The sequence below is a fragment of the Phacochoerus africanus genome, chromosome 5, assembly GCF_016906955.1.
Source record: "Phacochoerus africanus isolate WHEZ1 chromosome 5, ROS_Pafr_v1, whole genome shotgun sequence".
Classification (NCBI taxonomy): domain Eukaryota; kingdom Metazoa; phylum Chordata; class Mammalia; order Artiodactyla; family Suidae; genus Phacochoerus; species Phacochoerus africanus.
The window spans coordinates 107581434-107604579 of record NC_062548.1 but is presented as its reverse complement, the minus strand read 5'-3'; the positions used below and the strand labels follow the sequence as shown (position 1 = coordinate 107604579).

The following is a 23146-nucleotide window of genomic DNA, read 5'->3' as shown; positions in this document are numbered from 1 at the left end:
TCTTACCTCTAAATGTAAATAGTAAGAATGAAAAATAAAAAAAGAATTCTAGAAAGTTCCTGAAAAGTAAAAATAATTAACTTTAATATTCGTGACATTAGATTACAATAAGTAAACATATTCCAATGTTTGCATGACCTGTTGAAGTACAAATAATGAGAACATGACAAATTTAAAAGCTTCAATGTCATATGTCAAGGATCCGAACTTTCAGAATGTGAGAAGTATAAAGTACTTAAGAAGTAATATAAACCATCTAAAAGAGGAGAAAACATCCAAGACATTTTAAAAACTTCTCAGAGCTATGCCAAACTTCTTGTGACTAATTCCAATTCTTGATTTCATACTCTTGTAGTGCTTGGTTAATATTTCTAATAGTATACTTACTCAAACATAGACCTCTTTCAGAGACTAAGGTTTCTGAGGTCAGGGAATGTATATTATTCATGTCTATATGCCTAATGCCTGAAAATATGTCCTTAACTCTAGTCTAATAAATGAACAGACAGTTCCCAGTCTTGTCCAAGAAATCTTTACCTTTCCTAGACAAAGAATTAGACCACAACAGCCCAGTGCTTGGTCTATTTTTAGTTAACCCCAAGTGGATAAGGAATTTTTAGAAGCAATACCAAATTGACATGACAAATCAGAACTATTTTTACTTCATATTAGCTGCTCTGGATTGTTCCTATGAGTTCAAGTAGGAATACATGAGTAGAAGTCCTAAGCCCTATTACCTGTGAACATGACTCTACTTGGAAATAAGGTCTTCGTAGATGAAATCAAGTAAAGTTAAGATTGTACTAAATTAGGGTAGATGCTAATCCAATGATTGGTATCCTTATAATAGAAGAATCTGGACACAGAACACAGACGCATAGGGATAACAACATGTCACAACGGAGGCAGAGACTGGAGAAATACATCTGCAAACCAAAGAATACTACCAAAGGCCAAGAATTGCCAACAACCACTTGAAGCTAAGGCATGAAAGGATTAGTCCCTAGGGCCATTAGAGGAAGCACGGCCGGGCTGGTATCTTGAATTCGGACTTCTAGCCTCTAAAATAGTGAGACAACACATTTCTGTTGTTTTAAGCCACCCAGTCTGTGGTAATTTATTATGGCTGCCTGAAATTAATACATTGGCTATAGCACAAAAAATTAAATGGAACTGCAAAAATATCCCTAAGGCTAGAAGTGCCATCGTGGCACAGTGGTTAATGAATCTGACTAGGAACCATGAGGTTGCAGGTACGATCCCTGGCCTTGCTCAGTGGGTTAAGGATCCAGTGTTGCCATGAGCTGTGATGCAGGCCGCAGACGCGGCTCGGATCCTGCGTTGCTGTGGCTCTGGCGCAGGCTGGCGGCTACAGTTCTGACTGGACCCCTAGCCTGGGAATCTCCATAAGCCATGGGAGTGGCCTTAGAAAAGACAAAAAAAAAAAAAAACCCTAAGGCTAAATAAAAAATAATAAGTAACCTATTGTCAAGGAAAAGCATTCTTTCCTTTCTCCCTGAAATATGAAGTAGTGTACATTAAAACAAGGGGCACGTAATATTTTTTCTGGTAATTTTAAATTACCCTCTTGCTAAGTAATATGAGTACTTCGGTGATGGAAAAAGGCAAATATATATTTTTAACTGATATCGAACTCCTGTCACAAGCAAAACATTTAAATAATAATTGTTGTAAAACTTACCTCTGCACTTTTTAGAGATTTCAAAAGATTATTTACTGTTTCTGGAAACGCACTGCCCAACATTCTCCCCATTTTTTCATAAAATGCTCCAACACAAGCCACTGCAGCTCTGTAAAAAGCATTATTTTCACCAATCACTGTTCAGATTTATAATTTTATCTTACTTTTCTCATTTTCAGAAGTCAGTTTGTATTTGTACAGGACACTTTTGGCCACAAATCCTAATTTTCAGCTTTCAAGAACACCTTGTTATTCTTTATAACAAATACTACAGTTAATCAAACTGTATACTTGTTAGGAAAACAAGAGAATAAATATATATTTACATAGAAAATCAAACCCATCCTTTGGAAAACCCAAGCCTTCCTGTGATGAGGACTTCCCAAAGTATGTCAACCCACAATGATCCCTCTTTTCTCTCATTATATATAACAATGTCAACCACTCATTTTGACAAAATTATATTGTTTATGGTGCTGTAACTTGACCATTTTATATGTCTCTATCTTATCCTACCTTGACAATCTAAATGTACATTCTAGAAAGAGGGGAGATAGTTTATACATTTCTGTATTGCTCATAGTGTCTACCTCTTGATATATAAATAACAGTAAGCAGTTATTTGTAATATTTCATCTAAATGGTTTTAATAGAACATTTGACTACACAGAAGAAGAGATGTAACAGCAGCCCATCTATTCCCATCTTCTTACCATCACTCATGTAAATAATAAATAAATGAATTGCTATGAGTTTAGCTAAGAGGCAGGAGCAGGGAACAGAGGTAAAGAGTGTGCCCTCTGGAGTCTGGCAAGTCTGTGCCTAAATCCTAGAACCTGACACATGATAGCTATGTGTTCTGAGCAAGTTACTCTGAGGCTGAAAGACACTAAATAAATTTAGATTACCATTATACAAGCAATAAACAGTAGAATCAGGCACTCGACCTTCACCTTTTTGAATCCAAATCCCACGCTTTTTTCAATACTCTACACACTGATAACAAAGATGAAAATGACTGAGGTCACATTCCAGAATACATTAGGGAATTCCTAAACAGAACCCATGAATCCACTGAAAACACATATGAATAATATGTAATATGTAATAAATTCTACTTAATCAGAACTACGGAACTATGCGTGAATTTGCTAAGCAGCAGAGAACTAAATCATCAAGGTACAAACATAGCTTCAAACTCCAAAATAAACTGGAAAGCAAAAATAAATACTCTCTAATCTTTTCTAAAACTTTTTTGAGATCCATATCTATCCCAACAACACATAATTTAATCACTACATTTCCATAAAGTTGAAAATAGACCTAAAAATCAGTGTCAGGGTTCAGAATAATTTTCCAATTTCCTCTAATTATACTGGCCCTAGATCCTTAAGTGTTGGTATTGTAGAGCTGTATCGTTGGCATCTTCTCTTCCTAAGGTAATGTACTTTGTCCATACAAATGGTTCAGCCTACTCCGAAATCTCCATTTTTTAACCGACCAAAGGGACATTCTCAGCTCAGGTCTCTGAAATCCAGACAGGGTTTCCAATTATCTACTACACATGTCACTTGGCTATTTCCACTTGGACTCCAAATTCAACATGCCCAGAACTGGACTCAGCATCTTCTCCTCAACTAACTCCCCCATTTTGCATCTTTCTGTAAAGCACTATAAATAAGGTATAAATAAGCCATTTCTGTTTCCAATTATAAGTTTCCTTTGTCTAGAAAATCATTGGCAAACTACAACCTGCAGTCTAAATCTGACCCATCACCAGCCTGCCACCTACTGTGGTAAATAGAAGTTTTATTGGGAGTTCCCATTGCGGCTCAGTAGGTTAAGGACCTAATACAGTCTCTGTGAGGATGGGGCTGCCCTAAGCTGTAGCATAGGCTACAGATGAGGCTTGGACCCACTGTTGCCGTGGCTGTGGCGAAGGCTTCAGCTGCAGCTCCAATTCAACCCCTAGCCTGGGAACTTTCATACGCCTAGGTGTGGTCATAAAAAGGAAAAGAAAAATAATAAAGTTTTGTTGGAACACAGCTCTACTCATTTATTTATACACCATCTATGGCAGAGTACTTACAACAGAGATGCGCACTCCACAAAGCCAAAACTATTTATTATTTGGCCCTTGTCATAAAATTTGCCAATCCCTGACCTATCACATCCATCTTCCCCTTCCCCATCTTAGCCCCTTACTCGATTCCTTTTTTATTATTATTTTTAATAGTTATTTCCCCAATACAATTTTTTTTTCTACTGTATAGCATGGTGACCCAGTTACACACACATGTACACATTCTATTTTCGCATATTATCATGTCCATCATAGGTGACTAGACATAGTTCCCAGTGCTAAACAGCAGGATCTCTCGACTCATTTCCATGTATCCTTTCTTGATGGTTGATCTTTGGCTGCTGCGGCTTCTTTGAGAAGCCTTCTTTGACACTGCCCTCCCCTCACATCACAGCTAAGCTCACTGAAGTGTTAGTTCCCTCCCACAGCACACCTCGACTGTACTGCTGATAACTGCTGATTTTCTTATTCAACTCTTTCACAGGATGCATCGATATGGCCATCATCCTCAAGACTTGTTCTGAAAATCTCTGCACTTAACTCAAACCACAAGTATGGGCTTGGAGTTGGGCTAAGCCCTTAACTCAGGAGTCAGCAAACTTGCAGGAAAAATGGTGTCTCAGGTACTCAATTCTGCCATTTTGGCATGAAAACCTACCACCTAAATGAAGCAATATATCTGTATTCTAATAAAGTTGTATTTACAAAATAGGTGGCAAGCTGGATTTGGCCTGTAGGCTACAGTTTGCCTATTCATGCCTCAATCTCATCACCTAGACAATCTTTACTTTTCTTTCCAACCTGGCCAAGAATATCATCTTCATCCGAAATTACCAAAAGCTCCTATACAAATTGCTGACATCATACCAATTCTTTGCAGTTTGCCGAAAGTCCCATGGTGAAGGGCACATAAGCCGAAATGGAACCCCTTCAGCAGATCCACTTAGAGCTTTTACTGTCAGCAGCATGACTCAGGTTCCATCTGCCTGGGGGTCTTTATGATTAGTAGACCCTTATTAAGATCAGTTATTCTGAAAAAACAAACACGTTTCAAGGGTCAATCTCAAAGTAAGTACTTACAGTTTTGTTGGTAAGTAGGCTGCAGTGTCATCTTTATTTCTGATAATGTCATTACATTTGTCAAGTGTTTGAAAAACAGTGAAAGTATCCCCAATGCTATAAAGGGCTGCAAGATTTTTAGCCAACAGTTTTCGCGTAGGTGGTCCAGGTGAACTACTTATTAATCCAGTTAATTGTTCAACAAGTTTTTTCTGTTTTTCCTTTACATCAGTCTGTTATAAAAAAAAAAAAAGTCATCAGTTTCTTTCCTATTATATACTTCTGTTACCTTTTAATCAAAATTTTAAAATACTTGGAGTTCCCATTGTGGCTCAGTGGAAATAAATCCAACTAGTATCCATGAGGATACAGGCTGTATCCCTGGCCCTGCCCAGTGGGTTAAGAATCTGGTGTTCTCACAAGCTGTGGCACAGGTCACAGACTCAGCTCCGATCTGGTGGTACAGGCAGGCAGCTGCAGCTCCGATTTGACCTCAGCCTGGGAACTTCCATATGCTGCCGGCACGGCCCTTAAAAAAAGAAAGACAGAAAAAAAGACCTAAGGCACTCTAATAATTGAAGTATGTTACATATAGAACCATAAATGAGAATTTTCAAGGTAAACAAGAGTTCAGTAAGAAATGAGCCATTCTTGCAGTTCCCACTGTTGTGCAACAGGGTCGGTGGTATCTTGGGAGCACTGAATCACAGGTTCAATCCTTGGCCTGGCACAGTGGGTTAAGGATCCGGCATGGCCCAGCTGTGGCTTAGGTTGTGACTGTGGCTCGGATCTGATCCTGGCCCAGGGATTCCAGGTGCCACAGGGTGGACAAAAATGAAAATAAATAAATACGTAAATAAAATAAAAAAGAAATGAGTCATTCTTTCCCAGATTAAATATTCTTTGTTCCCCTCCAGTTTCACAAAGTTGGTTGCCAATTAAAGTGACTACTCCAGATCCAAAAAGTTTCCAGGCTGGCTGAGAAATAAAACCAAAAGTAAAATGATGTAAAATACTGGGTGTATGGATACAAAATATTGATGTCTTGGAACTCAGATAGGGTCCTCGGTAAAAGCAAAGTCAGTAGTTCATAAAGTTACAGGTCAGTAAATAAAACCAAAAGAAACCCTGAAGAGCTCTATGTAACAGAAAAAATATTCAGATCTACTAATAATCAATACTGAGAATTCATTCATTCAAGAAATACTTATTGGGCACTTATATGCCATGCACTATTCTGGACACTGGGGTGAAAGAGTGAACCTAATAGACAAAATCTCTGCTCTCGTGAAGTTGACGTTCTAGTGGTGAGAAATAGTTTACCAAATAAACAAATGAACAGTTGAGTTTACTCTTTTGTATAGATTAGGAAGAAAGGCATCTCTGAAAAGTGAAGATGCGAGTTGTGAAGACTTCGGGGAGAAGAATATTCCAGGCAGGGAACAAATGCAAAGGCCTTGAGGCGGGAGCATGCTTAGCATGCTTGAGGACAGCAAGAAGCCAGTGTGGCCAGAGCAGAGTAAGACAGAGGAAGTGGGAAGAGATGAAGTCATAATGGTAGAAAGGACGAGGTCATGTACTGCCTCAAACACCATGGTAAGAACCTTGCATGTTATTGAGAGTTTGAAGCAGAGGAGGGACATGATTAAATGCTTTAACAGGCTCATTCTGACTACTGAGCTAAAGACAGTCTATACGGTCATGTAAAGCACTGGGGAAAGGACAGGTGTGGAAGGGTGAAAATGAGAATTTGGTTTTAAACATCTTAACTTTGAATGCTGGTTAGATATCCAAGAAAAAGGGGTGGAGCAGGTTGTTAGCTATCTGGGAGTTGTTATGACAAAGATGGTAGTAGATGGTAAAATCTTAAGAGATTAGATGATGTTACTGAGGGAATAATCAAGGTATATTTAAAAAAAAAAAAAAAAGAAAAAGAAAAAGACTGCCCAGAACTGAGAAAGAACTAGCAAAGAGAATGAGGAGTAACTAGTGAGGTAGGAAGAGAACTAAAAGCAAAGTGTCAGAGTTCCCATCATGGCACATGGGAAACAAATCCGACTCAGAACCATGAGGTTGTGGGTTCAATCCCTGGCCTCGCTCAGTGGGTTAAGGATCTGGCATTGCTGTGAGCTGTGGTGTAGGCTGCAGACAAGGCTCAGATCTAATGTGGCTGTGGCTGTGGTATAGGCCAGCAGCTGTAGCTCCAATTCGACCCCTAACCTGGGAACCTCCATATGCCACGTGTGCGCCCCTAAAAAGAGGAGGGAGGGGAAAGCAAATTGCATCTTGGGAACACGAAGAAGAAAAATTTCACATCAACAGTAATGATAATTTATTCTCTAATTTGGGGAAGAGTATACACGTGTTCATGTTATTATGCTGCATTTTTAAAACTTTTATTGAAGTACAGTTGATTTACAATGCTGTGCTATGCTTCACAATTTGGATAGTTTTAATATACCTTCTATTTTTCAATTTCACAATGAAATAAAAAATATTTTAAGTGTTTCAAGTCAGAAGATAAGCTATGTTAAAAGCTGCTGACAAGTCAATTAAAACAGAAGACTGACCATTTGCTTGGGCAATACAAGATCTGTTTCAGTGGAATGGAGCAACAAATACCCCCATCTGGAGTGGGTTTAAGAGAAAATAGAAACTTCTAATTAAAGACTGTAAATGAATACATGCATTAATTCTGGCTCTCCATAAACTAAAAAACCAACCCCCTCCCTCCACAAATATACAAGATCAAAGAAAACAAAAGAATTAATGCAAAATATAGGAGCCAGGTATCTGCAACACAGAAAGCTAAGAAGAGACACAACTTCAAACAGAACCCCGTAACAGCTCATGTTTGTTTGCTGCTGTTTTGAGGCCCTAAGTACTTACGGAGGGGTGAAGCTGTGGAAGGAATGGTTGAGAGCCTAATTAAGAAGCTATAAGATTCCCATATTTCTCTCCTCCTCTGGACTTATCAAGATCAGGCACAGCTATGGGCCGGGAAAACTACACTGAAAATAGGGGAATTAAGTAAAAGTTTACATACTGAATGCTGAAGTCCCCAGCCTTCTCCCTTAAATTCTGGAACCTAGGCAGCTAGTCATACCCTAGACTTTTTACTAGAATAAAAAAGTCTCTACTAGGAAATGACTAACCAAGAAAAACTTAAAGGCGTTCCTCAAAGAATTGCACTAGTCTATGGCAAAAACGTTAACAAACTTCAGGAGTTTTCCATTGTTTCCCCTGCTCAGCAGTAACAAACCTGACTAGTATCCATGAGGATGCAGCTTTGATCCCTGGCCTTGCTGAGTGGGTTAAGGATCTGGTGTGCAGAGAGCTGTGGTATAGGCTGCAGATGTGTCTCCGATCTGCTGTAGTGCAGGCCAGCAGCTACAGCTCCAATTCGACCCCTAGCCTGGGAACTTACATATGCTGCAGGTGTGAACATTAAAAAACAAATTAAAAAAGTCACTCTGCAGAGAAAACCTTTTACTACTCGCTCTTAAATTTGAGCAGACAGCCAAAGATCATCGGATGGTTAAGGAAAGCATCTAATTTTAAAGTCCAAAAATAAAACACATATAAAAGTAACCTGGGTGAAAAGATTATGAAGAAAGAAAGAAAATGAGGGGAGAAAACCTACTATTAACTCTTCAGAGAGATTAGTGAAGATAATGAAATTGCTACACAGCACTGAGGGACTACTTGATGTTGGAGATAATGAATTTAAAGTGACAGCAATCACAAAATCATGTTTTTCCCCCACTCACATTCAGATGTCCGGGTAGAAACAAAAAATCTCTATCCAGGGAATAAACTGAATTTAAATGAGGTTTGGGTTTTGCCACGGGATAGAAAAAGGACAGACAAAAAACTCTTAGTGCAATATTCTCAAGTTCCATAAGTGACCCACAACCTCTCCAAAATACACTGTTTTCTTACAAATTATGAACACAAAATACTCTTTGTAAAGTTAAGCCAACTAGAAAAAAAGCAATACCATACCTTGTTGGCAGCAACCAAAACTTTATCAAGAAACCTCAACCATTCAAAAATAAAAACTGGTCTCTTTGCTTCAGTGATTTGAGCCAAAGCTTCTTCATTCAGCAATAAACTGTGGGCTAACTCCATTACTGAAGCTTTAAATTCACACCTTAAATAAACAAAATTTAAAATACCAGTAAGGACCTGTTAATGTTAAATATCAAGCTTAATGAATGTAGTCACACAGAAATGAAAAGTAAGGACTTACTTCTCATTTCATTTGGGGGAAATTTAACATCTCTGAGGTAAAACCTGAGACCTGCATTTTAATTTTAAAGGACAAGGGTACAAACAAAAACAAAAGAAAGATATGCCTGGTGAGGAAGAATGAATAATGGGGTCAAAAAAATTAAATACTGCAAATAAGACATTATTCTAGAAAAAAAAATACCTAGCAATACGTCATTAATTCATTCCATAAATGGGAAAACTGAAGCACGAGATTAAACACCAGCTGGGCCTGATAACTCATCTTCCTTTTTCTCTTTCACCGCTGGGTGCACAGCACCTTTCCCCTTCCCCTGCTGCACCCGCCCCAGGAGGACATCAAAACGCCCCAGGAGAAAGATTCCACACTGAAAGCCTCAGAGTCTTCCTACGAGGATGAGGGGGCGGCGGCTAGGTCCCTGCGGCGGCCGAAGCTTCAGCAACAACCCCTGGAGTGGGCGGTCCAAGAACGCAGCTGGCCGAGGCCGCGCAGCTGCAGGGCTGGGTTAACCTGGCTACTTGCAGGACTCCGGAGTGGCTCCGGGCCTGTGGGAAATGCAAGAAGCCGCCGCAGGCCTCGGCCAGTTCACCGGGCTGTCAGCCCCAGGAGGCGGCGGCTCGGAAGCGAGCCCGCCGCCTGAAAAGGGAAAATGTTCACTACGAACTCGAATTCGGTCCCCAGCCCTCTGACAATGTAGTGGGGTCCTTTGGGAGGGGTGTGCATGTCAACGTGCACGCTTTAGCGGCGGAATGGGGAAACCTCACCTCCTAGTCTAGCAGGGGCAGGTCAGCTGAGCTCCAGAGCCAGAAGCCGCCTCCAAAGGACCCGGATGCCCCGCCTCCCGCTCCCCGGCCAGCAGGAAGCGGGGAAAGAGCGCTTGCGCGGAAGGCTGATCCTGCGCAAGCGCACTTAACCACGTCCGCCTAGCCCCGCCCCGATTGCCGCAGCTTTCCAATTGATTCTGTCTGCGGAAACTCGGAGGCGAGCAGAGGCCCAGAGATCTTGCGCGGATTGGTAAGCGTCTTCGCGGCTCGCATTCTTGCCAGCTGACCTCAGGTGAGGAGCTGCCAGGTAAGGAAGGGAAGGAGTTATGGGAGCCTGATAGAATGGTGAAGGGCGATGATCGGTGCACAGTCTATGACTATCCATCACGCCATCGCCAGTGTTCCCACCCGTGAGTGGTCCCGTCTGTGGGACGCTTGCAGCTGGGAGGGGCGCGAGAGAGGGGGTGTCAGCGGTCCCTGAGGGGAGTGTTTGGGACTCAGGCGTTTCTTGTCACCTTTCTAGGGTTCATTCAACTACGTAGTCCATCTCTCCACTAGGATGTGTAATGGGATTCTCCCGCCCGCTCTATGCCAAAAAACAAAACAAAACCTGACACTACAATCTAACTGCTCTCAAACACTGGTAACTCCATTCAGCCCAAAAGCCTTTTGGAGTAATTTTTGACGTCGATCTTTCACACGCCACCTCCAGTCAGCCAGCACATTGTTTTAGCTCTGTCTTCAGAATATAGCCAGAATCCGATCACTTCCCAACACTTCCACGGACACCACTGTGGTCCAAGCCACCATCATTCTGCCTGGATTATCGCCTTACGAAGTTTATGCTTGTGCTTGAAAGGAATAGATGATGCTAAAGTATACTGTACCCATAAGAATGAGGCTTTTAAAAGACCTGTAATCCCCAATCTGATCTGCCTAGCACTTTAGACCCAAATGGGTCCCTTAAAAATAATCGAATCCTATTTCCAGTAGAATGAGTTCTGAGATTTTTTTGTAGTATGAAGCAAGGCATTTAGCCATACTGAGTCTTAATTTCTTCAACTAGAAAGCGGGACTCTCTATTCCTACCTTACACAGTTGTTAATGATAATTTAATGGGATAAAAATGTGTGATATACTAGGTAGGTGCTAAACCATTATGTGTAAAAAAGCTACTATTACCAATGAAGCATCTGAGGTTTAGAGACACTGGGTGAATTACCATAATTGTTGTATATAATCTTACATACTTTTAACTTACTGTACTATAATAAAAAGAAAAATAAGCAAAACTAAACTATAATGTTTAAGGATGTGTGTGTGAATAATGAAAGCATAAAGAAAAGGAGGGAAGTGGCTGGAAGGGATAGGATAAGGTCAGAGACAAAGGGCTTCTGGGTGACTGACAAGGTTCTATCTCTTAATGTGGGTAATTTCTGTTATCTTTTGAAGTATAACAAATTATTCTAAAATTTCTCATCTAGAAATAAGTATAATCATTTATCATCTCACACTTTCTGTGGGTCAAGAGATTGTTAGTGGTTTAACTCAGTTTGGAGTTTAAGAAGTTGTAGCGAAGATGCCAGCCCACACCGAGTCATCTGAAGGCTTGGCTGGGGCTGGAGGATCCATTTCCAAGGTGGCTCACTTATGTTGCTCCCAAGTTTGTGCTGGTTGTCAGCAGGAGGCCTCAGTTCCTCCTGTGTGGACCTCTCCATAGAGCTGCTTAAATATCCTTGCTACTCAAAGCCTGACTTCCTCCAGGGTGAGTTAACTAACTTAAGAGTTAGAATGATCTAAGACCTATAGTGCCTTTTATGACTAAGAAGTCACACTCCACCATTTCCACAATATCCTCTTGGTTACACAGGCTAACCTGTTCACTGTGGAAGAGGACTACATGAGGATGTTGGAAACCAAGAGGCAAGAATCATTGGAGGCCATTGTGGAGGCTACTACATGGTTACAAGAGTGTTTGCCTCATAAAAATGTACTAAACTATATATTTATTTTATGCAGTTCTCTGATATGGTAACAAAAATATTTTTAGAAAAATAAGATATAATGACACAGGAAAAAAGTATTCTGCTATTACAAAATCATAAATATAATTAAAGACTTCTATTGTCCTTGTCATAGCTAAGCACTGAGAATTTAGGATGTGTGGGACACAGTGGTAGGCAGTGGGTATACAGGGGAGTGGCCCTTGTGGTTTATGTTGGGAAGATAGACATTAAAAAATATTAAAAACAGGAGTTCCCGTTGTGGCTCAGTGGTTAACAAATCCGACTAGGAACCGTGATGTTGCAGGTTCGATCCCTGGCCTTGCTCAGTGGGTTAAGGATCCGGTGTTGCCATGAGCTGTGGTGTAGATTGCAGATGCAGCTTGGATCCCAAGTTGCTGTGGCTCTGGTGTAGCCTGGTAGCTACAGCTCCAATTAGACCCCTAGCCTGGGAACCTTCATATGCCACAGGAGCAGCCCTAGAAAAGGAAAAAAGACAAATATATATATATATATATATATATATATATATATAGTGCTGGTTTTATATATATATATAAAATGATTACAGTGATATTTCTTCACCCAGTGTAATTATCCAGACTCTTGTTTGCAGTTGTCAGAACCCCTACTCAAACAAGCTTAAGTGATGAGGAAATCCATTGGCCTGTGTAACTAGGAAGAATTCTAGGTCACAGCGTTCAGAAAGAGCTTCAGGAATCAGGGCTTTGGGAACTAGGGTTGGAGACTCATTGCTTTTGGGCCTTTGACCAACTTTCTCTATCTGGCTTTGTTCTGCAGAACAGGCTCCTTTTGAATGGCCAAGAAGATGGCCATCCACAGCTCAGTTTCACGTACTTGAAGTTCAGAAACGCAAAGAAGAGAGCCTCTTTTCCCCACAATCCATGTATTCATGTCACTAAGGAAAGAGTTGCTTTTTGCCCTGTTTAAGTCCTCCTCTCCCATCTTGCTGAGACCCATGATGCAGTAATTGGCCATCTTATGCCCAAGGGAGTATATGGTACTAAGATTGCCACCCTCCACTAGAGCCACAAGGAGGGCAGAGGGCTAGGTTTCCAAAGGGAAGGGTGGTGAGCAGGCAAAAACAGCATATGTGGGCTACAACAAGTGACTCCCCTTTTGTATCCATCAACTGGACCAGTAGGCTCCCCTGGGAACCTGTTAGAAATGCAGAATCTCAGGCTCCAGCTCAAAATCAGACTCTTCAGTTTAAGAAGATCCTGGGACAATTCATATACACAAGAAAGTTTGAAATGCACTTTTCTGGATAATTATTTTATCTCTTTAAGGATTAATAATTACATGATATTAACTATTTTGAATGGAAACTCCCCCCAGATTTTCCATATAAGTAAAGAGTTAACCATATAAAGTCCTGAATGAACAGCTTGAACATAAAGTGCTTTAGAAAGTGCTTTCTAAAGCATAAAATGCTTTAGAAAGAGGCCTGGAGTGGTCAGAACATGTTTTTCTGAGGGAGAGTAGCCTAGGCCTAGGCGGAAGGAATGGTCTGTTTTGTGTGCACAGAACAATGAGACCATGAGGCATGAGTAATGAATCCTAAAGGAGAGTCAGGTCAGAACATGAAGGATCTCTCCTGCTACCATGTTAAAGCGAGGGTTCCTCCATTGTCCACAGGGTAAAGTTTATTGAAGGATTTGAAACCATCAAGTTACATGGCCTGATTTCTGTTTTATTTTAATTTTATTTTTTGTCTTTATAGGGCCGTACTTGCAGCATATGGAAGTTCCCAGGCTAAGGGTGGAATTGGAGCTGCAGCTGCTGGCCTACAACACCGCCATAGCAACACCAGATGCAAGCCACATCTGCAACCTATACCACAGCTAACGGCACGCCAGGTCCTTAACCCACTGAGCGAGGGCAGGGTTCAATCCTGGGTCCTCATGGATACTAGTTGGGTTTGTTACCACTGAGCCACGACAGGAACTCACTGACTTCTGTTTTAAAAAGCCACTCTGGAGAAGTTGTAGAGTATTTGGAAGAAGAGAGGCCAAAGGCAATGAGACCAATTAGAAAGTCATTATGGGGAGTTGCCATTTTGGCATAGCAGAAATGAATCCGACTAGTATCCATGAGGATGCAGGTTCAATCCCTGGCCTTGCTCAGTGGGTCGGGGATCCCAAGTTGCTGTGGCTGTGGCATAGGCTGGCAGCCGCAGCTCCAAGTCATCCCCTAGCCTTAGAAACACCATATGCTGCAGGTGCAGCCCTAAAAAGCAAAAAAAAAAAAAGTCATAATAGTTCAGGTGAGAAAGAAATGCCAGAACTAAAACACTGGTCACAATTATAGGGAAAAAAATGCCTATGAAGGATAATACGGAGGAGGAGCTGAAAGATGTTTATAAGAGGTCAGGAAGGGGGAGACCTTAATTTGGAAATCTGGGATGAAGGAGGGTTGGGGGGGAAGCGAATGAGTTGTTTGGACTGTTGAATTTTATAGCACTATCCAGAAAGATGTCAAAAGGGCAGTAGAATATGGAATGGAACTCTAAAGAAAGGTCATGGCTGGGGATGCGTACAGGCTTATTTCCATTTTGGTAAGCTAAACTTTAGCAATTATTACTCTATCCTATTTGATTTCTAGATACTTTTGCCATATGAGGTTGAATATGGCAGAAGAAGAGGACTATATGTCTGATGCCTTCATTAATGTCCAGTAAGTAAACATGCACACCTCATTAATGTAGATTTTTAAGCAATGATATTGATTCTAAAAATGGGTTGGGAAGTTAGTCTTAACTGCTTTATGGAAACTCTCCTACATGTCTTAGTACAAAGATACTAGAAGTCACTTCTTCCCTTTTAATACTAAGCATTTTACTTCTGTCTTTGATTCTTTTATTCCCCTCTTCCAAGGAAATTTATTCTCTTCCTTTATTTCATCTTTTTTTTTTGGCCATACTTGTGGCATGTGGAAATTCACAGGCAAGGGAGTGAACATGCACCACAGCAGTGACCTGAGCCACAGCAGTGACAATGCTCAGACCTGCTGAGCCACCAGGAAACTCCCCTTTATTTCATCTTATCATCCCTTCTACCTACCATTCAGCTTTTCTTTTTATTATTACCAACCTGGTAAAAAAATTAATCTAAGCATTCCATTTCTAATTTCTTCAACTCTACACTTTTAGTTTCTTACAATCTGGTTCCAACCTTCACCATTTTTACCACAGCCATTCTCACAGGACATTAGTTATGTTCTAATAATGGTGATAACAAAAATGATCCTGGAGAAAGCACTGAAATATAAAATAGTGTCAAGTAAGTGGCAAAGTTATGAGAAACTCTTTACTCATCTAAAATAACCTTTTCCTTCATTCTTCAGAGAAGATATCAGGCCGGGCTTGCCAATGCTGAGACAAATCCGGGAAGCCCATCGAAAAGAAGAAAAGCAGCAAGAAGCTAATTTGAAAAATAGGCAGAAGAGTTTAAAAGAAGAAGAACAAGAGAGACGTGACATTGGGTTGAAGAATGCACTAGGCTGTGAAACAAAGGGTTTGCTTTGCTCCAAAAGATGGGATATAAAAGTGGCCAGGCACTTGGCAAGAGTGGTAGGTCATGGCCAGAAAGAAACAGCTATTCCTAACCACCCAACGATAATGTATTGATGTGTCCCAGTGATGACTCTTTAATCTTTGTCCATCTACACAGAAATTAAACTTCCTAGTCTCTTGTGTGTGGCAAGCTCATGGAGAACTTTCATCCTCACATATCCACTTTATCATTTATTTATTTATTTTTTCTCCCATATCCACTTTAGATAGCCATGTCCCAACAGGAGTTGCTCATCAGCTCAGCTCAGCTCAGCTCAGCCTTGAAGGCGCTAACAAGTGGGATGGACAAGACTTACATTGGAGACAGCAGCTAAGAATGGTGACAGGAAAGGGGTTAAGGGGTACAGTGGCCAAAGACAGTGGAGCAACATCGCAGCTGCTGGCAGAACTGTGCACTGCCTGCTCTGTGCCCATGGCAGCTGCCCGAGTGGCCACTCAGTTGGTGAAGCTCCATTCTCAACTTCTCTTTTAGGAATGAGACTGCCTAGTAAGAGATAGAGGTCATATATACATTTTAGCTTCTAGAAGCTGTTTTCCTCTTCTCCCCTTGATTGTCATTGCTTTGATCTTCACCTAGCAAGGCTTTGCTCTCTCTTGAAGCTGCCACCCTCTTGGATATGTACCAATGTTTTCACTTCTTAAAACCTATCTTAAGGTAGCACTGAAGCTGTGCATCAGCCTTATTAGGACTAAGTGTTTGAAGGCAAGGGAGGTAGTTGATTGTAGAGTATTGATGTTCAGATTTCAGTTTTGAGTATCATTGAAACTGGAGGGGAAATGTACAGAACATGGTCAAGTTGCATACCACACTCACCTGTAGTTTGAAGAAGAATTTCTAAAGTAGTTGATGTTTTGTTCTTTTTAGGAGATGGTATTGTTGAACCAATTCCTCTCAGTGTCAAAACAGGTAATTGTTTTTGAGGCTATTTACTAGTAATCACAATTTCTGGCATGTATATTTGCTTAATTTTTGGATGGTGGAACTAATGTTTTCCTTATAAGACACCCTCAGTAAAATGTTTCTTAGACTTCTGAGCCTTTTAAACTAAAAATAAAAGTAAGTTTTAGTGAGTATAAAATAAAATTTAGGAGTTCGCTAGTGGCTCAGTGGGTTAAGGATCTGATGTCACTGCTGTGGCGTGGGTTTGGTTCCCTGGCCCAGGAGCTTCTGCACGCTGCAAGTGCAGCCAAAAAATTTTAAATCATAAAAATACAGGGGAAAAATTGTTGTAACCATTAAAAATGCAAACATATTTTTGTTCACTGTGTGTCCTAAAAGTATTCTGAGACACTTTCTTGGAGTTCCCGTCATGGCTCAGCAATAACAAACCTGACTGGTATCCTTGAGGACACGGGTTCCCTGGCCCTGCTCAGTGAGTTAAGGATCTGGTGTTGCTGTGAGCTCTGGTGTAGGTTGCAGACACAGCTCGGATCCCACATAGCTGTGGCTGTGGCATAGGCTGGCAGCTACAGCTCTGATTTGACCCCTGGCCTGGGAACTTCCATATGCCAGGGTGCAGCCTGAAAAAGACAAAAAAAAAGTTTTTCTTAATGAAGTAAAGAGAAAAAAACATTTTATTTGTTCATGATATTTATATGAAAGTAAGACAGTTGATACTGTTTTCCCAACTTGAAAAAATGCATATAGTATTACCATCTTATTAGATCAGACTAATGATTTTTATGAAAATTGAATTTTTTTTCTCCTGTCCTTATCAAATGATTTTGAGTGATTGTACTCAAATTAGAATTGCACTTAATCTGTAAATATTTGTCCTGTTTTGAAATATAAAGTCGGTAAGTTTCTTTTCAGTGTTTTCTGTTTGAGCAGGGAAAAGTGGCATTGGTCATGAGACATTTTTGAAACGGAAAGCAGAAGAAAAATTAGAAAGCTACAGAAGAAAAATTCACATGAAAAACCAAGCTGAAGAAAAAGCTGCAGAACAGTTTCGGTATTTGAGCTCTTTTTAGTTTCATCTTTTCTTTATCATGGGATGTTTCCTGCTACTTGGGCAATAAAATGGATCAAGAGAGCACAGACCTCTACTGTACTATTTTATTTTTTTCTTTGAATTAGAATGAGACTTAAAAATAAGCAAGATGAAATGAAGCTAGAAGGAGATCTTAGAAGAAGCCAGAGAGCCTGTCAACAATTGGATACTCAGAAGGTAAGCCTTTTACCTGCTGTCAGTTTGGTAGGGTGTTTAGACACCCAGTATGATTAGGTGCATATTTGGAGAGAGAACTCCAGCCTGCTGTATCTACCCTTCTACCCATTAAAACTTTCATTTAATATGCACTATTGGCGCTCCCACTGTGGTGCAACAGGATTGGCAGTGTCTTGGGACCGCTGGGCCACGGAGGTTCGATCCCAGGCCCAGCACAGTGGGTTAGGGATCAGGCATTGCCACAGCTGTGGCTTAGGTCCAGACTGTAGCTCTGGTGATCTCTGGCCTGGGAGCTCCATATGCCATGGCACAGCCAAAGATGAAAAAAAAAAATGTTCTACTGATACTCATAGTTACGACTTGTTCACTGCAGGAATCGGAGTAGTGTGAATTATCCACTAAGGGTTAAATACCATTTTTTCACTGAACTGTTCTCTGCTTATTTGGATATTGACCACTCAGAACAATCATGGGTGGAAATTCTGTTCACCAGAATATTTGGTTAACCAGAAGAGTCTTGTTTTCAGTCCATATTCAGTACCTCATGTATCTCTAACTAGTAAAATCATGGTAGAATACTATATTTCAGATTTGAATAGTTTTTAAAATTCTATCTTTGATTTGATTTGATTTTTTTTTATTTTGATGGTTCAATTACCATCTTTTAAAAAAAAATTTTTTTTTTTTTTGGTCTTTTTGCTATTTCTTTGGGCCACTCCCACGGCATGTGGAGGTTCCCAGGCTAGGGGTCGAATTGGAGCTGTAGCCGCCGGCCTACGCCAGAGCCACAGCAACACGGGATCCGAGCTGCGTCTGCAACCTACACCACAGCTCACGGCGACGCCGGATCGTTAACCCACTGAGCAAGGCCAGGGATTGAACCTGCAACCTCATGGTTCCTAGTCGGATTCGTTAACCACTGCGCCACAACAGGAACTCCTATTATTATTATTTTTTTGGCCACCCCCCACAGCATTTGGAAGTTCCTGGGCCAGGGATCAAACCTGTACTAGAGCAGTGACAACACCAGATCCTTAACCCACTGAGCCACCAGGGAACTCCAATCTTTTTTTTTCTTTTAGAGTGAAGAGAATACTTAAATTTTTTTTATTAACTGTCTTGGATATTTGGGTCATGTTCTAAACTTATCTCAGAGATGCAATACTCTAATGGCCCATTTTTTAGAAATAAAACAACTTCATTTAAAGTCTCAAAAATGTGGAGTTCTGGAGTTCCCATTGTGGTTCAGTGGTTAACGAATCCGACTAGGAACCATGAGGTTGCAGGTTCGATCCCTGGCCTTGCTCAGTGGGCTAAGGATCTGGCGTTGCCATGAGCTGTGGTGTAGGTTGAAGACGCAGCTCGGATCCCGAGTTGCTGCGGCTGTGGCATAGGCCGGCGGCTACAGCTCCAGTTCGACCCCTAGCCTGGGAACCTCCATATTGCTGTGGGTATGGCCCTAGAAAAGACAAAAAGACAAAAAAAAAAGAAAAAATGTGGAGTTCCTGTCGTGGTGCAGTGGAAGCGAATCTGACTAGGAACCATGAGGTTGTGGGTTTGATCCCTGGCCTCGCTCAGTGGGTTAAAGATGAGGTGTTGCCATGAGCTGTGGTGTAGGTCACAGACATGGCTTGGATCTGGCATTGCTGTGGCTGTGGCGTAGGCCAGCAGCTATAGCTCCGATGAGACCCCTAGCCTGGGACCCTCCATATGCCGCAGGTGCAGCCCTAAAAAAGCAAAAAATACATAAATAAAGTCTCAAAAATGTGAAATTTCCCTCATATATAGATTCAATCCATCACTTTCTGTATTTCCATAGCACTTTATTTTGAATGTATGTCATGATACTTAAGATTTCCTAGCTTATGTGTATTATTTAATACCCACTAAGCTATTTATACCTGTAGCTTTTTCCTGCTAGACTGTCAGCAATTTAAAGGCAGTATTCTAAGCAGGTTTTGCATCCCCGTAGTTCATAATGCAGTGTTTACTCTCAAAGCAACACTCAGTAAATATTTAATTGAAAGAATGAGTTCATGTTGATATGAACATATGTGTGATATCTAATATTCAGCTATGTTTAATTGGAAAAATTCTACATTTTCAGAACATTCAGGTTCCCAGAGAGGCATGGTACTGGTTGAGTCCTGAAGAGGAGACTGAAGAAGAGGAAGAAGAAGATGAAGATGAATATAAGAGTGAAGATTTAAGTGTATGTTTCGGCACCAGTTCCTTGAGCTGGCTGTCTCAGCCTTGGTACTGTTAATATGTTGAACTGGGTAACTGTTGTGGGGGCTGTTCTATGCATTCTAAGATATATCTAGGAGCATTGGTGGCCCCCACCCATTAAAGTTGCACTTCCTCCTTGTGACAACCAAATGTGTCACCAGCCCCTGCTAAATTTTCTCCTGAGGGGAAAAATCACCCCTAGTTGAAAAGCACTGCATTATGGGTTTATATTATTAACCTCCAAATCAAAACTTAACATAATTTTCTCCTTTAACCTCAATTTCCCTTCTCACTTCAGTTTTAGTTTGGAGGAGGGATGAGCAAATGTAAATTATGTTAACTTCTACCTGGTTTCCTACTGAGTTTCTGTAAGTGATTCTGAGTATCTCCCTCCCTGACCCATACACAAAACAAAGCAACATAGCACAATTCAAAAGAAATTGAGACTATTCAAGAATATACACATTTCTTTCTTTCTTTTTTTTTTTTTCTTTTCTTTTTAGGGCTGCATGTGCGGCATATGGAAGTTCCCAAGCAAGGGTACTAGTCAGGTTCTTAACCCACTAAGCCACAATGGGAACTCCAAGAAAAACACATTTCTGTGGTTTACATATTGTATAAAAGAGTTTGTAGGAAACATTCACAGTTTGAAAAACCTATGTTCCGCTTAGCTGGGAGACCACTGATGAGAACTTTAAGGACACAGAGTCTGGTTTCACCCTTATCCCATCTGGAGGAGCTAGATTCTTTGAAAGTCAATGGGGTCTTTAGAGGATGCGGATTATAATAGAGCCAGCCAAAAACCTATTGTTGAAATGTTAACAAGCTCTCTCTCTTATGTCTGGCCCAATATCAAGGCAACTGGTAAACTGAGACATATCCTAATATATTCTGCCTTTGACACTTCTCATGATTGGTTGAGAGTATAGCAAAAAATTTATGACCTTGGGCTAATTAAGCATGACCTAAGAGGCCAGAAAACCAAGATTTTGTTCAATGTGAATGGTTAATGTGTTTGTATCTTATGTCTAGGTACTGGAAAAATTACAAATATTGACTAGTTATTTAAGAGAAGAACATCTGTATTGTATTTGGTGTGGAACAGCCTATGAAGGTAAGAAGATAGTTTATACTTTTTAAAAACATTGAATATAAAACAGTCTTTGGTTTTAGTCTTGACTTTTTTGACTTTTTTTTTTTTTTTGCTATTTCTTGGGCCGCTCCCGCGGCATATGGAGGTTCTCAGGCTAGGGGTCCAATCGGAGCTGCAGCCACCAGCCTACGCCAGAGCCACAGCAATGCTGGATCCAAGCCGCGTCTGCAACCTACACCACAGCTCACAGCAATGCCGGATGGTCAACCCACATGAGCAAGGGCAGGGACCAAACCCTCAACCTCATGGTTCCTAGTCGGATTCGTTAACCACTGCACCACGACGGGAACTCCGTCTTGACTTTATTGAAAGTCACATCTCGCATAGACAATGGAAATTTTTTATTCTATCCAATGGCAATATTGGATGAATGCTTTAAAGAAATGGTGGATAGAGAATTAACTGAGGGTTGATTAAAGGTGCTTTTAACTTTTCAGAAACTGAATATGGGAGTTCCCATAGTGGCACAGCAGAAAACAAATCCTACTAACATACATGAGGATGCAGGTTCAATCCCTGGCCTCCAGGGATTGGGGATCCAGCGTTGCTGTGGCTGTGGTGTAGGCCAGCAGCTGCAGTTCCAATTTGACCCCTAGCCTGGGAACATCTATATGCCAAGAGTGTGGCCCTAAAAAGAACAAAAAAAAAAAAAAGAATTTTTGGTTATTGTTGTCTGTATCTTTCCTGGTTTGTTTAGCAGAGTAAGAAGCAAACACAAATCTACAAAATACATGTTGTGCTGAAATAATTTTCTGGAATAGTTTACTATGCAATTTGTATTAATTGTTTTTTTCCTCACATAAATTACAGATAAAGAAGACCTGTCTTCAAATTGCCCAGGGCCAACTTCTGCAGATCATGACTAAGATTATTCTCAATAAAGTCAAAGCTTGCAAATGTTATTGTTTCCTAAAAATAGACAGTTAAGCAGTTAGCATTCCCAAATTTTTGATGCCAGTAAAGAAAGAGGGGCTTTACATGTTTTGTTCTTTTTGGACATTAGAAATCTTTGTACTTTATAATTGTTTAATGACTTCAAAAACAATAGAAGGCCATTTTAGAACACAAGTATGATAGACATGGGCAGTTACAATTTATAGATTTATTATTTATTTATTTATATTTGTCTTTTTAGGACCACACCTGTGGCATATGGAAGTTCCCAGGCTAGGGATCAAATCGGAGCTGTAGCTGCTGGCCTACACCACAGCCACAGCAACGCAGGATCTGAGTCATGCCTGCGACCTACCACAGCTCATGGCAACACCAGATCCTTAACCCAAATGAGCGAGGCCAGGGACCCAACCCACATCCTCATGGATTTTAGTTGGATTCATTCCCACTAAGCCATGGCACGAATCCCTATTGCTTTATTTTGATGCTTATGGGATTTAAGAACATCGACTATAAACTCTCTTTTTTTTCCCACACTCCCATGGCATATGGGGCATTTGGAAGTTCTGGGGCCAGGGGCTGAACCCACACCCCAGCTGTGACCTGAGCCACACAGTAACATTGCTGGATCCTCCATCCACTGCGCCACCAAGGGAACTCCCAACTGTTAACTCTCTTATTCCCTTCTTCACTTTGGAACAAGTTGAGAAATAAGACATGGGAGCTAGAAAGAGATCAAAACATCAGCTTTATCAATGAAGTTGAAATGAAGAGCTAATTGACTTGTCCTTCAGTCCTCTTGGTGAGAGACATCCCTGGTTGAGAGAACTACAGATCTGGCTTCCCATGGACAGAGCCCATCTTTGCATTTGGAGACCAGTTAGTGCTCAAAGTAAGAGAACCAATCCCCCAGGGTCGAGGCCACATGCTCTCAGTTCCTTTTCCCAAAAATCACTCATCAGATGAGACACCTCTCTGTTGAGAAGGAAGGAATATGGGTTCACAGAGCTTGTTCTCAACACTTCTCTCTTCCAAAGAGCAAAAAGAAATTCCCTTCCCTCCATGCAAGCATGAGGAGGAGGGGGAAAAGCATCCCCCTCAATAAGAGTAATAGTTCCCATTGTGGCACAGTGGAAACAAATCTGACTAGTATCCAGGAGGATGCAGGTTCGATCCCTGGCCTCACTCAGTGGGTCGGGGATCTGGCGTTACCGTGAGCTGTAGTACAGGTCCCAGAGTCCCAG

At 41.0% G+C, this 23146-nt stretch overlaps 2 protein-coding genes across 3 annotated transcripts in view; one reads left to right on the top strand and one right to left on the bottom strand.

The window, feature by feature from the left end:
• Positions 1-10000, bottom strand: part of HEATR5B (HEAT repeat containing 5B) — a 129494-nt gene extending 119494 nt beyond the window's left edge. Inside the window, exons 1-4 of one of the 2 annotated variants that reach the window (XM_047782280.1) lie at positions 9861-10000; positions 8850-8997; positions 4866-5077; positions 1703-1811 (exon numbers count right to left, since the gene is read on the bottom strand). In XM_047782280.1, the coding sequence (XP_047638236.1) occupies positions 1703-1811; positions 4866-5077; positions 8850-8975 (447 nt within the window). In that variant the 5' untranslated portion in view covers positions 8976-8997; positions 9861-10000. Of the gene's footprint in view, positions 1-1702; positions 1812-4865; positions 5078-8849; positions 8998-9096; positions 9116-9860 lie in introns of those variants that run through there. The other variant, XM_047782281.1, reaches the window with a different exon arrangement.
• Positions 10001-10018: 18 nt separating this feature from the next.
• On the top strand, positions 10019-21910 carry GPATCH11 (G-patch domain containing 11). The gene is given in 11 exon segments (XM_047782283.1): positions 10019-10152; positions 11731-11850; positions 14489-14560; positions 15230-15387; positions 15390-15455; positions 16324-16365; positions 17290-17410; positions 17536-17626; positions 19734-19838; positions 20888-20969; positions 21819-21910. Coding segments are annotated over 9 exon segments (780 nt in total). The 5' UTR covers positions 10019-10152; positions 11731-11850; positions 14489-14501; the 3' UTR covers positions 21875-21910.
• The last annotated feature ends 1236 nt before the right edge of the window (positions 21911-23146 follow it).